At 53.6% G+C, this 17,452-nt stretch overlaps 7 protein-coding genes across 7 annotated transcripts; 2 read left to right on the forward strand and 5 right to left on the reverse strand.

Moving 5' to 3' along the window:
- Window positions 1–110: 110 nt before the first annotated feature.
- On the reverse strand, window positions 111–3,423 carry AYL99_05015 (hypothetical protein; the record flags this gene model as incomplete). The annotated part of the gene is made up of 4 exons (XM_018836527.1): window positions 111–186; window positions 255–2,424; window positions 2,484–2,947; window positions 2,996–3,423. The coding sequence occupies 4 exons, from the start codon at window positions 3,421–3,423 to the stop codon at window positions 111–113; spliced, it is 3,138 nt and encodes a 1,045-aa protein (XP_018693380.1).
- An 885-nt stretch (window positions 3,424–4,308) lies between these two features.
- On the reverse strand, window positions 4,309–5,851 carry AYL99_05016 (hypothetical protein; the record flags this gene model as incomplete). The annotated part of the gene is made up of 2 exons (XM_018836528.1): window positions 4,309–5,768; window positions 5,833–5,851. 2 exons carry the CDS (start codon window positions 5,849–5,851, stop codon window positions 4,309–4,311), a joined length of 1,479 nt encoding a protein of 492 aa, XP_018693381.1.
- A 1,868-nt stretch (window positions 5,852–7,719) lies between these two features.
- Window positions 7,720–9,585, reverse strand: AYL99_05017 (hypothetical protein; the record flags this gene model as incomplete). Its single annotated transcript, XM_018836529.1, has 2 exons — window positions 7,720–8,148; window positions 8,212–9,585. The coding sequence occupies 2 exons, from the start codon at window positions 9,583–9,585 to the stop codon at window positions 7,720–7,722; spliced, it is 1,803 nt and encodes a 600-aa protein (XP_018693382.1).
- A 928-nt stretch (window positions 9,586–10,513) lies between these two features.
- On the reverse strand, window positions 10,514–10,998 carry AYL99_05018 (hypothetical protein; the record flags this gene model as incomplete). Its single annotated transcript, XM_018836530.1, has 2 exons — window positions 10,514–10,786; window positions 10,846–10,998. 2 exons carry the CDS (start codon window positions 10,996–10,998, stop codon window positions 10,514–10,516), a joined length of 426 nt encoding a protein of 141 aa, XP_018693383.1.
- Window positions 10,999–11,482: 484 nt separating this feature from the next.
- On the forward strand, window positions 11,483–12,649 carry AYL99_05019 (hypothetical protein; the record flags this gene model as incomplete). The annotated part of the gene is made up of 6 exons (XM_018836531.1): window positions 11,483–11,527; window positions 11,596–11,873; window positions 11,930–12,116; window positions 12,177–12,218; window positions 12,275–12,366; window positions 12,421–12,649. 6 exons carry the CDS (start codon window positions 11,483–11,485, stop codon window positions 12,647–12,649), a joined length of 873 nt encoding a protein of 290 aa, XP_018693384.1.
- A 735-nt stretch (window positions 12,650–13,384) lies between these two features.
- AYL99_05020 (hypothetical protein) lies at window positions 13,385–15,273 on the forward strand (the record flags this gene model as incomplete). Its single annotated transcript, XM_018836532.1, has 5 exons — window positions 13,385–13,591; window positions 13,642–13,856; window positions 13,944–14,519; window positions 14,579–14,695; window positions 14,760–15,273. 5 exons carry the CDS (start codon window positions 13,385–13,387, stop codon window positions 15,271–15,273), a joined length of 1,629 nt encoding a protein of 542 aa, XP_018693385.1.
- Window positions 15,274–15,832: 559 nt separating this feature from the next.
- On the reverse strand, window positions 15,833–16,651 carry AYL99_05021 (hypothetical protein; the record flags this gene model as incomplete). The annotated part of the gene is made up of 3 exons (XM_018836533.1): window positions 15,833–16,099; window positions 16,150–16,306; window positions 16,386–16,651. 3 exons carry the CDS (start codon window positions 16,649–16,651, stop codon window positions 15,833–15,835), a joined length of 690 nt encoding a protein of 229 aa, XP_018693386.1.
- Window positions 16,652–17,452: the final 801 nt, after the last annotated feature.

A 17,452-nucleotide genomic window follows, 5' to 3' on the forward strand; every position in this document is an offset into this window, starting at 1 on the left:
CCAGCTTGACTCGTGAGCCAATTGAGCCACCGATTGGGGCTTGATTGTAGAAATCCCCAATGCGTGGAAAAGTGCTCGCTCGGCAAGCCCCCTAGCAGCGAAACTCCTCCTCACGCCGTTCTCCCAGACTCGAGAAGGTTGTCATCATTGTCCATATTCGGGATAAGAAGAAAGCCACAAGGATCCCTAGGTCGGTCGTCAGAGAAGCGATGGTCATCCACCACGGTCCAGCCAAAAAGCAGGCGGGCACTTACTTACCCAAGACAAATGAAGGGACATGGATTCCGGTCGTCAATCTAACCCATAGCCCAGAGTCTTTCGTGGTTAAATGCTTCGCCTCTTCCAAGGTTGAAGCTGGTGTAAGTTGTTGCTGCGCCGGCTGAGGGTCAGAGAGGTCCAGATCCTGGTCCGCGCCCTCCTCCTGGTCTTCAGGCACCCGATTGTCCGCCACGATGCCCACGTTCGCCGCCATCAGTTCGCGTCGTCGGACATTCCTATCGAGCAGTCGCAGAATCGTCTCCTCATTGTCGAGTTTCCAAGACTCAAGCATTTCTCGAACCGAAATCTCCTTGCCTCCTTCAAGAAGCTGTAGAACCGATTTGTAGAACTTTTCGTGCTCCACCACGATGGTCTGGCATCGCTCTCTCCCAAGTGTTATTATGACGGGATAACGCACCCGCTGATCCACTAGAGATGGCTGGCCCTTTGACATCCACATATAAGGGTCTGCGTCGCGTTCCAGGAACATCTGAATCAGCCTCCCACATCCTCGTTTGGCTTTGTCCGGCAAGGGCACAAGAGTAAGGATGAAATGTTGCCAGAAACTCAATTCCCCGTCAAAGTTGCTGTTTGGGCTGCAGGTGTGTATGACGGCGTTGGGAGAGAGGCCGCGGTTGAGGATGAGCTCGAGCAGCTCCAGTTTCTTGTCGAAGGATTCGAGATAGAACTTAGGTGGAAGCGTAATGCAGCACAGAATGATACCGATTTCAAAAGCGTTCTCGACAATGGTGGGTTCGCGCTGGAACTTCCAGGCAATGTAATCGCATCCTCCATGGAATGCCGAAATATGGAGCGGCGAAGTCGTGAAACTGCCAGCAAAACGGCTTTCTCTGAATAAGCCAGTCGCCACAGCGGCTCCCCGGCCCGTCTCCACGAGTATGAATTCCCTGATGGGCAGCGTCGGCACCCCATCGTGGTAAATCATAGCGGAACAGAGGGTCTCTAGAAAACGGAACGGGTCTTGATCCATGTTGCTTCGCTTTCGCATATCGACCACAGCAAACACAATATGGCTCAGGTGGAACGTTGGAAGTGTTTTCTTTTGACACTGCAACTCCGCCAGGAAGAGTTGAGAAATTGCGTCCTCCGTACTGAAGCCATCAATGCCATCCTTCATCTCAGCCTTGACAGTCGGGCTCTCGAGGAATTCCAGGATGGACCGATGAGTGACTGTTATGCCTGTCTCGCCTTCTTTCACTTCGAGAAGTCCCCTGCAATTCCGATACAGTTTCTTGCGCGCAAGCTCCTCTCGACCTGTTCGCCTGAAATCACCCATATCCCAGAACGGAAAGGATGCTTCCATCGCGAAGCACGGGCTCCTTTCGTAGTCTTCGAGAAAAGAATACGCCAGTAACCGCATGTTGATTTCGTAATGTCGCAATTTCAGCACCATGGCAAACGTGCGGTAAGCTCTCTTGCGGCCCGACCTGCTAATTGACTTGAGAAGATACTCAAAGAGTCCCTGTAGCTCGCTGGGAAGCCGATCGAGCTCTTCTTGGACATCGGAGAGCTCGTAGTTTTCGTCCAGCTGGTCCCGGATCGACTTGACCACCAAGGCGACCCAGAGGAAGATTCCATCAGCTCTTTCGGTTATCTTTTGGGCCAACTCTGCACCTTTTCCGTCGGCCTCGATGACCGGCAGTTTATCTTGGACGTACCGATGGATATCGTCTCTTGTGAGATCCTGAAGGCGAAATCTTTTCTCCCCAGAAAAAGCATCCATGAAGACGAGGTCCTCTCTGCTGGAGACACAGATTTTGACGGCTTCCGGAGCGGCGTCAGTCCAACTTTGAAGCAGTCTGATGAGATCTCCATAGCCGTCCTGGGCAGTTTTCTCAAATTCATCCAGTCCGTCAACGAAGAAGCAGAAACAGTGTTTCCGGTACAAGTTTCGATGGTGGATAAGACTGGAAACTGCCTGTCGAGTCCGCAGCTTTCCGAGATCGAGCCTCGTCCCTGCCTGCTGCTGGGGCAACGACACGTCCAGCTGGGCCCAGAGGTCTGGCAAAACTTCAGGGATGAGTTCAGGGCAGGCACGCAGCGTCTCATAGAGGAGCGACCGAAGAAGACCAGTTAGGGATTTCTGTTCCGCTGTTGTAGCCCCCCTCCAGAAGAAAAACTTTGCAAATACGAGTTTGCGGTCGCCTTTCGGAACATGTTAGTTGTGGCTGTGGAAAAACCGATGCAACTTCCCCTACACTTACCCGCCCAGTGTTGTAGTTCAGCTTCAGTGCGAGGATGGTTGCACAGAAACTTCATCAATGTGCTTTTCCCAGACCCTAATTTTCCGCATATGTGAAAGATGCCTCTTCCAGCAGACAGCCAATGCACAAAGGACTCTTGGTTGGAAGCGCCACGCCCTAGGCTTCCGGTGGTGTCTTCAAAAATCCATTCGAAGGTTTTGCGATGTTCTTCGGAGACTTCTTCAAACCTTGTTTCCATGCCACTATATGCGAGGGCCGCGAGGACATGTTGGTGTTTGATCTTACTAAGAGTCTCGTCTGAGAGCTGCACAAGCTTTTGGAGTTGTTCTTGAGCCTTGCGGCTCAGGGTCGTGACCTTAGTCCCACAGCGAAGTTCCTCGACATGCTTTTGGAGAATTCCCAATTGATCAGCGAGACCTTCGGTAGAGGCAACCAGGACGGCCAATCTGCTCTTTGTCTCGGCACTGGGGGATGGTTATCTTCTGTCAAGATCACGGGGGAAAGGGGAAAACCTGGTCAAATAATTCAGTTGGAATTCGACGTGATTCCGGCAACTGTCCAGCCGTTCTTGCAGTTCCAGCATTTCTCCCCTATATCTCTGGTTCTTCAGTGCTGCCCAGACAGCCTGAAGGGTCGAGTTGGGATCTTTGGCTTTGACCTTTTGGAGAAGGTGGAGCATCTGGTTGGCCAGAATCGTGCATTCGTGGGCCACGCGGCCGAGAGCCTTCCCGTCCTCCGTGTCCTGCGCGTAGTCCGGGTCATTGAGCTTGGAGATCATGTCTCTCGTTTGTCGCACGACCACCTCGAGGCTCCGGTTGCGCTCTGTCGCGCCCGACGTGGCGCCGTGGACTTCCCGCGCGCCCTGGATGATTTCGGCGCCAAATTCCACGAATTGCACGATGGCCGCGACCAACCCGATCGCCGAGACCGGGTCGAGCATCGTTCCTGAGAGGGTAGGGTGTTGATGAAGCAACGGTAGTCTATCAGGAAATTGGTAGAAGGCTGCAAGCAGAAGTTCAAAAAGGAGTGAGCAACTTTATGTGTTGTACACACTCCCACCGACTGGGATGCTGATAGTTGGACCAGTAGAAATGCAAGCCTAGCGAGTTGGAGGCGCAGACTGCACAGCCCAGCATGCATGCAGCCTGCAGGTGCGAGAAGCCACAGCACCTCTTGGGCAGGAAAAGCGTGGCGGAAAAAGAGGAAACAGAGCCAACTGACTGTGTATGCCTGGCAATATATACGCCCCCATCGGGCAGTGACAGTAGCATGCTGACCAGAACGATCCGTGGGATGGACGTCTCTCGTCACGAGTTCGCCAATATCATGGAGATGAGCGAGGGGCATAGTGGCTGCAAGATATACTCGGCATGAGATATGAAAGGAAGTAGTTGTAGAAACAGAGGGATGTGCTTGTGAAGAGGGACCCTGGGGAAAGGAGGTGGTGATGCATGGTACAGTACTCGGTGCTGGTAAGTGCATTGCTGGTCGCCGAGTCACCTGGAACCGGTAGCAACGACCGAAATGCTCTGGCAAGTCCCCACGAAATGAACAGACAGATTGGTCAGAGGCACGTCCAGAATCAAAGAAATGAAGCTCTTGAGTTGTTGAATTCTTGCTTCGAACTCCCTTTACAGATGGGTTTACCACTAAACCTATTCGAGACAATACACGACAACTGATCCTGAGTTCATACAGATACATACTGTAAATATCTCGTATATGGTACGGGTACGAGGTACATATTTGCTTTTCTTTTCTCATTCATTCACTGGAATTCTATAACTACATTTCATTTTATTTTTTATTTTACGTGCTCTGCTTTTCATCTATTTTCTTTGTACGTCGACAGCCGTGGGTTGGCTAGGAACTCGCGCGGTTCGTGGTACGGCTCGGTGCCTATGGTCGGCAGGGCCAGCGGCCAGTCTGGCCGCTGCGGTAGCGCCGTCGTCGACGAGCTCGATTTCATGTAGTGTTGTTGACTGCGATCCTCGGTGTCGGCAAAGGGGTCGTCCGCAGAAGACGACCCCTCAGGGACGCTATAGTTGTGGTAGTCGCTGCGCTTGTACACGCGCATGGGGATCATCCTCTTCCCGTCCTGGCTGGCGCGCAGCTCGAAATGCTTCGTGTCTGTGTCCTCGTTGTCCGCCAGGAACCAGCTTTGTCGTGATTCCATCCTTTCGTTGTTGTCGTTGTTGTTGTTGCTGTCGTGGGACACTTCCCACTGGCCTTTCCCTCCTCCTCGTTCGACGTCGGCTGAGAGGTCTACGCTTACACCTCCTTTGCTGGCGTCAGTGGGATATGTCCCTGTCCCTCCTGCCGAGACTTTTCCTGCCCCGGCTCGCTGGCTGTTGCCGTTTCCATATTCGCCTCGTCTCCGAGACCCTCGGGCAAAGCTGCTGATGGATTCCACGAAGAAATGCCGAAAGAACGGCTTCAAGCTGGGCGCGCTGGCGGCCAAAAGCGCCAGATACAGCTCGAGCACGGCCCAGATCCACGTTAGCCACAGTTTCCAGGTGAAGTCGTAGTCGACGTTCAGCAGATTGTACATCAAGACGGTCCGGACCAGCCCGGCGGCGACCGCCATGAACCCCAGGGCAAACAGAGCGTACAGGGCGATCTTCTGTCGCCGCGGCAGTTCGAGATGATAGACCAAGATCAGGGGTAGGAGCGTACTGTAGAGGTCACCCGCGACACTGAACGCCGACGACGCGGGAAGCGCCACACTCTCGGAGCCGCAGTGGAAGTGGTGCGTGGCGGCCCAGAGCGGGTTGAAGCCATCCCAGTACGAGTGGATCGGGTTGCAGAGCAGCAACAGCGTCAGACCGAACGAGAGGAAGTACAGAATGTTGTAGATGATGCCGATCCAGGTCGCGATCAGGAAGGCCCGGCTGAACTTGACGCTGAGACGGCGGTAGAACAGCAGCACCGAGGTCTTGATCAAGGTGATCCCGATCACGTAGCACCACAGGCTGGCCCAGATGTTGGCCCGCGCACCCACGAAGCTGCCGGGCGGTATGTCCCACACGTGGCGGCCGTTGTAGTAGTCTTTGTTGCCGATGATGACCAGTACGTTCAGAGCGGTGAGAAATCCCAGGGCAATCATCACCAGGAGGTCGTCCAGGCCCGGCGCCTTGGTGATGAACAGCCGCGAGTAGATCCGGGCCGTGCATGTGATGATGCCGATGGCCGCGAAGATGATGCACATGTACACGAGGCCCGGCCCTCTGGTGTCTGGATCAACATAGTTCGGTTTTGGCCAAGAAGCAATGACCGATGGAGGTGCTGAGAGGACGGATGGCTCAGTATGCGCGCCCGTTCTCGTGAGGATTGAGTGGGAGGTACTTACGGTGCAACGTGTCGACCATCTTGAACCGCCTCGCGACGGGACTCGACTCGATTCGACTGTTAGTCTGTGGACAAGCGAGAAGTCTTGACTCTTGAGCGCCGGACGCTAAGAGCAAGGGGAGCAAGTCACTGTGGGCAAGAGAGTCTCGGTCAAATAGTGGTAGTAATAGTAGTATTGGCGGTGTTATGAGACGCTCATCACTCGTTGAGGAAGAAGGTCCGCAGGCCTCAATGTACCCCGTACACTGACTGACTGGACACTGCTGAGAGCGAGCAGCACGGTTTCAAGGCTGGATCACCAGGAAGCCAGCAGGGTCAGAGGAGAAATTAATGGTACAAGAAGGGTGGGGAGGGAGAGAGAAGCGAAATAGCAAATAATAATGTTCTCACAGAGACACCAGCAACAACGACAAGGACATATGAAAGAAATGCGTTTAACCGGGCTTATGGAGGAGAAAGAGACGCACACAGAGAGAGAAAGAGAGAGATGCTTGCTCGTGGAGATGGAGGATTTGCGCAGGATTGGGCGAGGGAGGGCTTGCGCAGAGGCTCCATCCACCCAGTTGGATTGCCTTACCTACTGCTTCCCTAGGCCATTCTTGGTGTTTTCCCATGCTTGCGCCAGAGGGCAGATCCTTTCACAACGGTCTTGTTCTTGCAAACGCGACGAGGCACCGGTACCGAGTAGTTGGTCGGCCCGGTTCAGTGCAGAGTTTCTGGTGGCTGCTGGTGGCGTCCGGGAGATCAGACGCGAGCGGCGTGGTGGTGCTGGTGAGGCCTGAAGCTAATTGTGGTGGAAGGCCAAACAGCGAATGGAGTGTGGCTTCATCAGCCCCAAGGGTGGTTCCTGGATCCCTCCCCTGGACCTGCATTAGGGCTGTATGTGTATGGACACTTCGACACAGAAGACAGGGATATGGGTATGCGGGGGAAGAGCACAAGCAAGTCCACCGTTGATCATCACTGACTAGTTACTGACTAACAGTCTTGTCAGGGGACTTAGCACCATTGGGCAGGTGGCAGGTAGAATAATGGGGTCATAGGAACTCCGTATTACATGCTTTCTGTTCCTTAAGGATCCCACTCTGAAACAAACCGGACTCGCTCGACAGTTTGACAGCTCGACAGCTCGAGCCTGGCAAACACAATCCACTCTCTATTAGCCCAACATTCTGGCACATCTACCCCAAACGCCGTATGGGGATATTCCGTGGAGACGCGTGAGTAGTCCGACCAACTACGAGGAGTTGGGAAATAGGTCTGTGAACCAACAACCCACTCACTCGCCCCCAAATATCAGAGAAAGCGGATACAGAGTGCCGACTCGACTGGATGCCCTAAGCTTCTGAGTCCTGACTCGGAATGGCGGTAGACCTAGATAGGGAAGCCAGGGTATTTCATCGCGACGCATCGCGCTTTTCATCCACGACGACGACGGACATAGCTTACGTACGCCCAACAGCCGCAGGGCCTGGAAGATAACGCTAGCTAGCGTGTTTCCAGAGCTTGTGTCGTCGTTGCAGGAGAAAGAAGCTTGTAAGGTACATCTTAGAAAGCGCAGAAGACCGTCGACCCCCCTTGTGAATTGACCCATTATTATCACTCGAGAGAGGATCACGAGAAAGTTCCGGGAGCATCTACTCCCTGCCTGGCTGCCTGGTAAGCTGCAAGGATGCGTTGCTGCTACACATCCGCTTTACCTAAAAGCTGACCAGGAGGCACCCCGAGGGTCTGGTTTCCTTCAGAAATAGGAGGGAAAGGAACAACTTTGGAATCCACCTTATCATTAAAGGAAAATGATGCCCTTCCCCCTTACACATGAACGTCGACAGTACATAATACTATAATATAATAACACAATCGGGGATGCTCAAACGAACGAACCTCCCTAAGTAGTGATAGAAAACGGGGCCACATTGGGGTCCAAGGCCTGCCACACGAACGGCATGCCCTGTGACAAGCCATTCGCGTCGAAGGTGCGGGCAGCAACCTGTCCACTGAAGGCGTTCATCGTGTTGTAGAAGGTGGTAGCCGCCGCTTGCGTCGCACTGTTCATGCGACTGAGCATGTCTGGATCATCAAACATGTGCATCAGAGTCCGATTCGTGCCCACGAAAAATGGGCGCACGAAAACGGAATTCACGGTGAACTGCGCTTCCACCTTGTCCAGTGGCGGAAGGAAGTCCGCCACGTTTGTTAAGCCTTTGGAGGACGGCAGTGGCTGGTACAGGGCGGGCGGGTGGAAGGGCAACGTCGAGCTGACAGAGAGCAACTCGTTCGTGTTGACCGTGTGGTGTGAGGTAGAGGCAAGATGAGCCTAAGCAGAACTTACTGTCAGTAGATGGACTTATGCTACTAGTCACAGGGTCTGTGTGCTCACCATATGTGTCAAAGCATCGATCAGGGCGCTTCTCGTCGTGATGGAAGGAAAGTCAATCGCCTCAGCGGGGCCTTGTGCTTCCTTTACCCACGCCTGCATTTCATTGTCGGCCGTGACGTCGGAGTCTTTGGAGTAGTATGAATTCACAAACGAGGTCATGAAGGCATGGATCGCATTATAGATGGTCGAAGCATCTTCGTAGAAGGGGAAGTTTTTCAACGCAGGGCCAAAGTTGGAATTGATCAAGCCGCGGGACTCGAGATCGGTCTCGAAATAGTTGGCTTGAAAGCGACCACTGCCACCGTTCATATAGAGGTTGGTGGTGTAGTCCTGTGCCGCAGTACCGGTATAAGCGAAGATCTGGTCGACCGCAGCACCAGGCAGGAACAGAATGGTTGCCGCCAGCGGTTGGATGGCGTAAACCTCATACATGATCCGGTTCAGGATAGCAAGAACGGGATGGTTGTCGCTGAGAGTTCGAATGGCGGCCAAGTATGTGATTTGGACCACCTCGTGGGTACTTGCCAGATGATTCCACTGCGCAAACCACAAGTCATTGACGTTGTACATGATCTTTGCGAGCAGCCAGTCGGAGGGGTCGTCATTTGGGGTGTAAATCAGATTGGATCCCACATTGGTGCGGATCGCAAGGGGCAAGAAATCACCAGATGTCTGGTTGATGTAGAAGTATGCGTCACACGCCGCGGAAAATCGATCGGTGGGGGTCAGATTTTGCTGGTCTCGATAGTCGGCGTAAAAGAGCCGACCGTCCTCAAACAGTTGTTGGAGCGTCATACCTGTGAGGCTCGTGGAAGTATCATCGTCGATGCTGAACTGCAACGTATCCGAGGAAGGATTGAGCCTCCTCACCTGATACGGGCTGAAGGAGAGGCGTTCCATCGAAAATAGGAGGTCTTGGGTGTAATTGGTTAATATTCCCGGAACGGGGCCATGTGGAAGAGTGGCCTTTAAGTGGCCATCATATAAGAGAGTGTAGTCGTCCAGAGTCTTCAGGCCATTATACTCAGGAGCTGATAATGTGCTCTCGGTGCCATCGGCAGCCGCGGCCAGAAGGATCGGTGCCTCGTCGAGCTGGATCTCTACCTGATCGGCGGCGGCTCTGGCCACACCTAAGACGCCCGTGGGAAAGAAAGGTCCGCCCGCGACCGGAGGACCGTACAAATAGCCCAGTTGCTTGGTCGTGATGTCGACTGCTCTCGTCAAGTCGAGCAGGTCATGCTGTGGCAACGAATAAGCTGGAAGGAGTGAACGGCTCTCTAAGGTCGGTGGCCGGGGTACCGCAAGGGAAATGACTTCGCTGGTGTGCAGCGCGACCAGCGCGAGCAGGAGTGAAACGAGTGACGGGTGATTCATAATGGTGATAGTGGTGGCAGTGGTGGGCGAGACACCGAGTCTCTCAGCTCGCTCGCGGGTAGGAGATCCCTGGCCGAAGCGAAGCGATGAATAGGCGCTGCCAGCCAACTCCCTTTTCTCGAGAATCTCATCCTACGAAAACGCGCAGACTCTTATACCGGAGCACTGACATTTCCCTCATCTGCGACTGCATCCTGCATGTCTCGGGGCTATCCACAAGCACTGTACACTGTAACGAAGCTGACATTGACTAGCAAGCCACCAGGGGGGAGGAGTGACACAACTGTTCATGAGCCGAGATTGCCATGTCAGTGGCACTGATAGTCGTCCTTAGTGGGTGGGTCTGGATCGACGCCTATACGCCCGATCCGGCAATGCGAGTAATGAGGAAGTGGATGAACCAGCCAAAGATCTTCGGGGCTCAACGGCTAGGCACGAGAAAAAGTGGACTGCCTTCACAAGTTGGGGTTTCCACCATCTCATCCAACATGGGCGCTGCCGGCGCCACGATGGCATCGCAAGGAGGACTTCAACACCAACTCAATATAGAGAGGGGAACAGAACGATGTGGCCCGCGACCAAAGCACTGCGACTTCGAAATACGGCCATCTGGTCGAAGGAGTCGTCGCAGTCTGTAACCAAATTAAATGCACGTGTAGCGCACAGCTTGTCAGCTTCCCCCAATCACACACGCCGCAACAGTGGAGCAGTCGTCCCGATCGGGCCAAAGGCACGGAATACGCACCGCATTGGGAAGTTGACGATGCCAAGGTGGGTTTGTGGGTTTGTGGAGGCAACACCCTATTGCCAAAAGGAAGCAATTGTATTCTCTTGAAGAGCACGGGGGCTCATCAAGACTCTGCACTCTGCACTCTGGTAGCACATGTCCAACTCGCCCGTTTCAGCTGGGCTTCTGGCCGCAGGCTACTCAGTCTTCTCCGTCGGGCATGTCAACCACCCGTCCGTCCTTGACATACACTTCCTCCCATCCCACCGTCCACCGGGCACTCTCCCAGTCAAACAGAATTGCTGCATCGGCGTCGATGTGCGAGACATAATACGGATCTTGCCGAAACTTGTAGAACGACTCAATGTCGGCCATGATAAAGTCAGCAGCCCCATCAAAGCCCAGCTTGTTAACCTTGTCTAAACCGGGGCATTTGGCTTCAGCTTCTGGCACGAGAGCTGATGGTGTATGGTACTGCGCGTTTCTTGGTTAGCGACGGCAACTTACATCCTTCTCAGCCTGCTGGGACCGACCTGTCGATATTTGGCAATGCCATACTTGATAAGGGAGTCCTCTGCAAGCTGTCGGTGCGTTGATGACCAGTGCTTGTGAAACTCATCCTCACTCATCTCGGGAACGCGATTGACGAAGATGGTTATGCGGTAGTATCGGTGTTTAGTGGCCATGGTGGCGATGTTCGAGAGGTTGTCAATGAAGGATATGTGGACGGGTTGGTAAACACTCAAGCACATACTCCAGAAAACCCCAACTTGATGCTTTTAAGACTGGCTTTTCTCCACGAGGAGAGAAACTCGGGGTTGGTCCCAACCCATTCCCCTGCTATTGCTACTCTCTGAGGTAACAAAAGCTGTTCGCATCTCCAGTTACGCTCTCAACGTCCTCGGTGGAGTTTCGGCTGGTCGGCGCGATTTCGCACTGTTCAGATCTCGTATATAGAGTTTTGGTCGGGGTAATGGGGTGGTTCACCGCGGCTGGGGATATCCGGGGACGAAAGTCTGGGGTGATCATCGGACCCCTCTTTGGGAATTGACGACGTTCGGGCTCTGACAGTATCGTCCTGGCCGATGTATAAACAACATACCGTTCGTGTTAGCGTGGACGAAGCCTCTAACGAACGAACACTGCAGGTTCTCTGACATTGAAACCATCATGTCCAGCTCAAGCAAGAAGGTCGCCATCGTCACCGGCGGAGTGGTAAGTCATGAGCGGATACAATTTAGTCACTTCTATGCCCACAGGCACTGACAAAGCTCTCTGTTTAGTCTGGCATCGGTGCAGAGTTGACTCGCAAATTGATCAGCGAAGGATGGAGAGTCGCTGCACTGGACATTCCCTCGCAGAGCCACCTCGCTCAAAAGCTCTCAGACGAGCTTGGAGACAAGTTCATGTTCTGCCAGGGTGACATCAGCCGGTACCAGGAGCAAGCGAGTGCATTCTCCACGGTGTTCCAGAAATGGGGTCGTCTGGACGCGCTGTGTGCAAACGCTGGCATCATCGATCGGAGCTCGATTTACATCCTCAAGTGGCGTGGCAAGACCGAGTACAGCGACATTGTCATTCTCTGTTATTACCTTGGCTTAAACTGACTTGTCCAAGAATCCCTCCGGAGCCAGACCTGTCCTGTACGGACGTGTGCCTGAAGGCGACCATCTACGGCGTGCAACTCGCCATCCATTTCATGCGGCAGAATCCCACCCCGGGCGGGAGCATTGTCGCAACGTCTAGTATGGTGGGGGTCCACCCGGTGGCATCGTTTCCTGAGTATTCTGGAGCCAAAGCTGGAGTAAGTCTACGAGGAGGGTGACAGGGGAAGGAGGAAGCTCTCTTGCTGAAATTTCCTCAGGTCAATGGATTCGTGCGAGCCTGTGCGCCGTACCTGCAGTTCGTGAGTACAACGGCTTAGTCCAAGCTCTGATTGAGTAGATTCTGACCTCCAGACAGAAAGAAAACATCACCATCAACACCGTCTGTCCCGGCGTGGTGCCGACTCAATTCATCAGCCAACACATGCGGGACACGTTTGGCGAAGACTCGTAGGTCCTCCTTTTCGGGGACGCACCAAGTATTCTTCTAACAGGTTTTGCCAGCCTGACACCGGCCTCGACCATCGTCGGCGCGTACTGGAAATGCCTGAGCGACCGATCTCTGAATGGGGAGTTTATCGAATGCTCTCGGGACCAGCATTTCATCTTGAAGAGGCCCGAGTACGCGGATGGAGAAGTGAGCAAGCGAACCACGACCGTCTACGATCCGTACTTTGTGACAATCCATGGCGAGCCGTCAGGACTTCCAGACATTGTAAGGAAGAGGACTTAGGGCCTTGGCTAACCGAGATAATAGTATAGTTAGACAGTCCATAAATTACTCTTGAATTGCGATGGGAACATCGTCAGCTTGTCAAATTGCCTGGAACTCCTGACTGTAATGCGCTATCAGATAACACCAATCACCCTCTACAGCTATTGTCGATCAGTACTCCCCAAACTCAACATGTTCTAGTCATTCCATGGCCCCTGCCCCCGTACTGGTTGATTTGGTATATTTTCCATCTCGCAAGAGCCCGTTCTCTTCATCTCTCGTTAAGCTTCCGGGACAATAAATCGGTAAATCTCGTGGTATTCACCGTCCCTTGGAGCTTGTGGCAGCAATTGCCCTAGGTCCGACCTCGCTACCCCTTAACGATGACAACAAGGTTTGCAACGGGTGCTGAACTTTACTCAACTAAACCCCAGAGTACCTGGTACTTAGCCCGACAGCGAAATAGGCCGAGAAGCACGGCATTTGAGCATTGGACCGTGCAATAGAGGTCTAGGGGGAGCACCTTATTCCGTTCTTGGAGCCCGAGTCAACGATGTGCTCCTTTGTGGCGTGATAAAGGGTAAGGGAATGTGTTCATAAGATGCTTGCTGCCTGCCTGTGAAAAGAGCATCCTTCTTCGCATACCTCAGTCGACTTATAGTCGTGCCCTTGATCAACTCAGTCCGGCGGTGCGTTGAAGCTACGTCGCTACGTCCAGTACACCTATACGGGGACGATTCAGGATTGTTCAATATGGATGGCTCAAAAGATCCCTCTCAGGAGGAAAAGCAGGTCGGCTACTGCGAAGACATCGCCGAAAAGCCACATGTCACAGCTCATCAGGAACATCATCTCATCACGAGCGAGGAAGCCACGCAGGAAGGGGAAGGGATCCTCCTTACCATCAACACCAAGGATGGGACGGACACGGCAGGGCTGAAATTAGCACCGGACGGTCGTGTAAGTCAGGCACAGGCTCAAGGAGACCGAATGACTGACTATAAACATAGACTGTTCTGATTCCGCAACCGAGTGATGACCCCAACGATCCGCTTAACTGGCCGTGGTGGAAGAAACACGCCGTCCTCCTCACCACGTCGATCCTGGCCGGCAACGGGGACTTCAGTCTCTGCCTGGGCTTTCCGGCCATCCTGCCACAGGCCGGCCACTGGAACAAGTCGTACAACTCGATGAACTTCACCACGAACCTGGCCGTAATTATGGTGTAAGTTTGGTCTCTTTTGTATCCCTCCGTTCCCACTTCAACCTTGGTATGTATGTATATAGATATATATCTGACCACATATCCCAGGGGCGTTGGCGGCGTCCTCGCCATCCCGCCGAGCTACTTCTGGGGACGTGCACCGGTCGTGTTCTGGAGCGTGCTGGCCAGCGCACTGTTCACGCTGGGCATCTGCTTGACGGACAGCTTCGAGGCCTTCTACGCGCTACGGGCGCTGCAGGGGGCCACGCTGACCGTGTGCCAGACCACGACGCTGTGCTACATCAAGGATATGTTCTTCCTGCACGAGCACGCCCGCAAGATCGGCATCTGGCTGTTCTTCTTCTACGTCACGCCCTACGTAGGGCCTATGCTGGGCTACTTCATGATCTCCGGCCTCGACTCTGCCTGGCGTCCGCTGTACTGGCTCGCCTTCGGGTCGACATGCCTGGACCTCGTCCTCGTGCTGCTGTTCCTCGATGAGACCTGGTACCGCCGGGACGTGTCCATCGAAGAGCAGCCGCGCCGCGGGGGCCGGTGGCAGAGGGTGGTTGGGATCTGGCAGATTAGGCACCACAATGGCTACTTCATGGGTGTCGTCCCGGCCTTTGGCAGGCTCTGGGCCGTGTTGGTCAAGCCACTGATGCTGCCGATCCTCGTCTACTTGTGAGTGTGGCACAACCATGTCCGACAAAACGTATATGCTGACCGGGTGGGTCTGTTAGCTGCCTCTATTTCATGTGGGCCACCGGGGTCAATATCACAGCGGCTGTCCTCCTGGGAACGCCCGTAGATGTGGGAGGATACGGGTTCAGTCCCGAGGCTTCTGGGTTCATCTATTTGTATGTCGTGTCGTCTTTGCAATTGCTACTCACATTCAGTGGACTGATGATATCTCTGGTACAGTGCTCCAGCCATCGGTGTAACGTTGGGCGAAGCCCTCGGACACTGGCTGAACGACTGGAACGCGGCGCGGTATACGAGACGGCACGACGGGCTTTTCAAGGCAGAGGCGCGCCTCCCAGTCACGTACCTGGGGACCATCATCATGGTGCCGGGCCTGGTGCTTCTGGGACAGTCGTTCGAGCATCGCCTGCACTGGCTGGGCGTGGCGTTCGGCTGGGGCATCTACATCTTCGGGGCCATGCTGTCTAGCGTGGCCATCACGGCCTACGCCCTGGAATGCTATCCGCAGGCCTCGGGCGAGGTGTCGGCCTTCATCAACTTCATGCGCGTCATGGGCGGCTTCGCTGTGGGCTACTTCCAGCAGCCGTGGGGGTTGAGCGTCGGCTATGGCGCGAGCTTCGGCACCCAGGCAGCCGTGATTGTCGCGGCCGGGGGCATCCTCACCTTCATCTACTTCTACGGCGAAAGGCTTCGGGTCAAAGGCGGTCCGCTCAGGTTCCCAGGCTCGACCTGAAAAGAGGAGTGAGTGGAAGAGAGAGGAGCTGGTGGAATGGGGAAGGAATAGCTGCTCGCGTCCAGAGACTTACTGCTTGTGAGCAGGAAGGGAGAGTTGGTGTATAAGAGGTAGAAATACTCATGAGGTCGTCGAAGAATGAGAAGTACCGCCAACGGTGCGTAAAAGTATGGGAAAGGGAAGGATTGATAGATAGCCTTGAGCAGTCGACCAGTCAATCCAGATGGAGAATTAAGAATCCTGCTTGATCTCTGCGTGTTCATTGAGTGCTTTTCGTTCAGTTCTTCGACTGAATCCCTGAGACATTGTTCGGCCCAGGTCTTCCACCTCAACCTGGTTGCCAAGTCACAACGAGAATTTGGAGCCCACAGCTGCTTCTGCAAGTGTATCGCTTTTCTCTCCTGTCGTGGCAGCAAGTTTTGGAGATCGTCTGGGGGAGAAACGTTCGTGCAAATACTCTGTAGTTTGGAACTTTGGTCTATGGATAAATAAGTTGTATTGTGTGTCTCCGATTTTATCTCGTGATAGACACTGCGGAAATAGCTATACAGCATCGCCTCTAGATGGGCTTCAATTGCTTCAAGATCTTGGGCTGTGGGAGATCGACCAACAGTCCCGCGTTGAGGAGGTTTTGGTACTCCTGGGTCGCACAGTGCGACTCAAACGCTTCTCTGCCGGTGTATCGTTCAAAGACGAAGAAGTGGTTCGGCTCATTATGATCTCTGGAGATGACGTATTCCAAGGTCCCAGGCTCCGACTCAACCATTCGGATCAAAATGCGGATCAATCGTTCGAGCTCGTCGCCGCAGCCTTCCTTTGCGTAAACCTGCAGACACATTAGGATGCAGCCGGTCCAGTAGGCACCTGGACACTCACATCTGCATAAAGAACGAATTCATCTTCGGGAATTGGTGGCGGGTTCATCTTTAGTGCTATGTCGAGGACAGACGTAAGTTCTTCTTTGTAGGTGGTGGTGGCCTTCTGGGGAGGTAGAGCTGTTTGTAGTAGCGTAGAGTGCAGATGGGTACACTTCCTGCTACGCTCTTGACCCGTAGCAGAGAAGTGAGGGCATTAATAAGATATCAAAAGGGGCTCAGTCAGTTACTGCGCACCCGGGGTGGGGGTCGTATAAAACTCGTATCTTGCCGTGGTCTTCCCCGGCTTCCAACCCCAGCACTCCATGGTGTTCGGGGTATCTTCGTAGCTCGAAGTCGATATTTAGGCCGGGAAGAGCTTCGAATCGGTGCAATCTCGTCACGTCCCCGAGGCAGAGAGCGAACCCGTCCATGGGTTGGTTTGACTTCTTACCGAGGATCTTGGTCGTGTTCCTGTCTGGAAAAAGCTCTTCAGGAGAGTCGAGGGATGAGATGGTGGGCATTTTCCAAGGCTGGGAGTCCCCACAAGTCTCATTCGTCCGGGTGTCAGAAGCGAACCCCAGGATTTTAGAAGTGACCCTCATTCAGATTACTGGCGAAGGAACGAAACAGTGGAAAGAGGTATAGCCTGTCTCAATCCCTGGACAAAAGACAAGACGATTGGAAATTGCAACCGACGCCCTGATTGTTGAGACCAGTGTTGCAAGACCCAAGACAGAAATGACGAAGCGACCACGGACGTTCTGTCATTCAAACGTCGTCATTTGAAAGCTTGGCGGTCACGGCGGCAACTTCAATAAGACTTCAACATCAGAGACAATGAACGACTTGTTATCTTTCACAATCATGAACCTGATATTCTCGCAGACCAATTGCAGGCAACCATTCAACCCACACTAATATTGACAGAGATGCTCGAAGGACTGTATCTATATATTTTATTCTGGAAAGTCTAAATGGTATGTCCCAGGAATAGGCGTAGGGAAGATGATGGAAAAGTAAACCCAGAGCACCAGCATTCCATCTCGCACCTCGCCTCGACCACCGATGCTACGTGAAGGTCCGAGCACTTTCCATGCCCCTTCTTCTGGCCCCATTGAATCTCCATTGATTTCCGCATCGCCACATGAAAACACAACATCACCCCATCAAGGGTGGGAAGTATGAGATCACAGCCGTCCCAGCATGACGTCAAAGATCCAGGACACGACAATGGCACACACGACCATTTTGCCCCCTCTGTCGTAACCTGTGGTTTACTGTTATATATCTCAGACTCAATTGGATCGAAGAACCACACATTC

Source organism: Fonsecaea erecta, assembly GCF_001651985.1.
Source record: "Fonsecaea erecta strain CBS 125763 chromosome Unknown Scaff4, whole genome shotgun sequence".
In the NCBI taxonomy this organism is placed as follows: Eukaryota; Fungi; Ascomycota; class Eurotiomycetes; order Chaetothyriales; family Herpotrichiellaceae; genus Fonsecaea; species Fonsecaea erecta.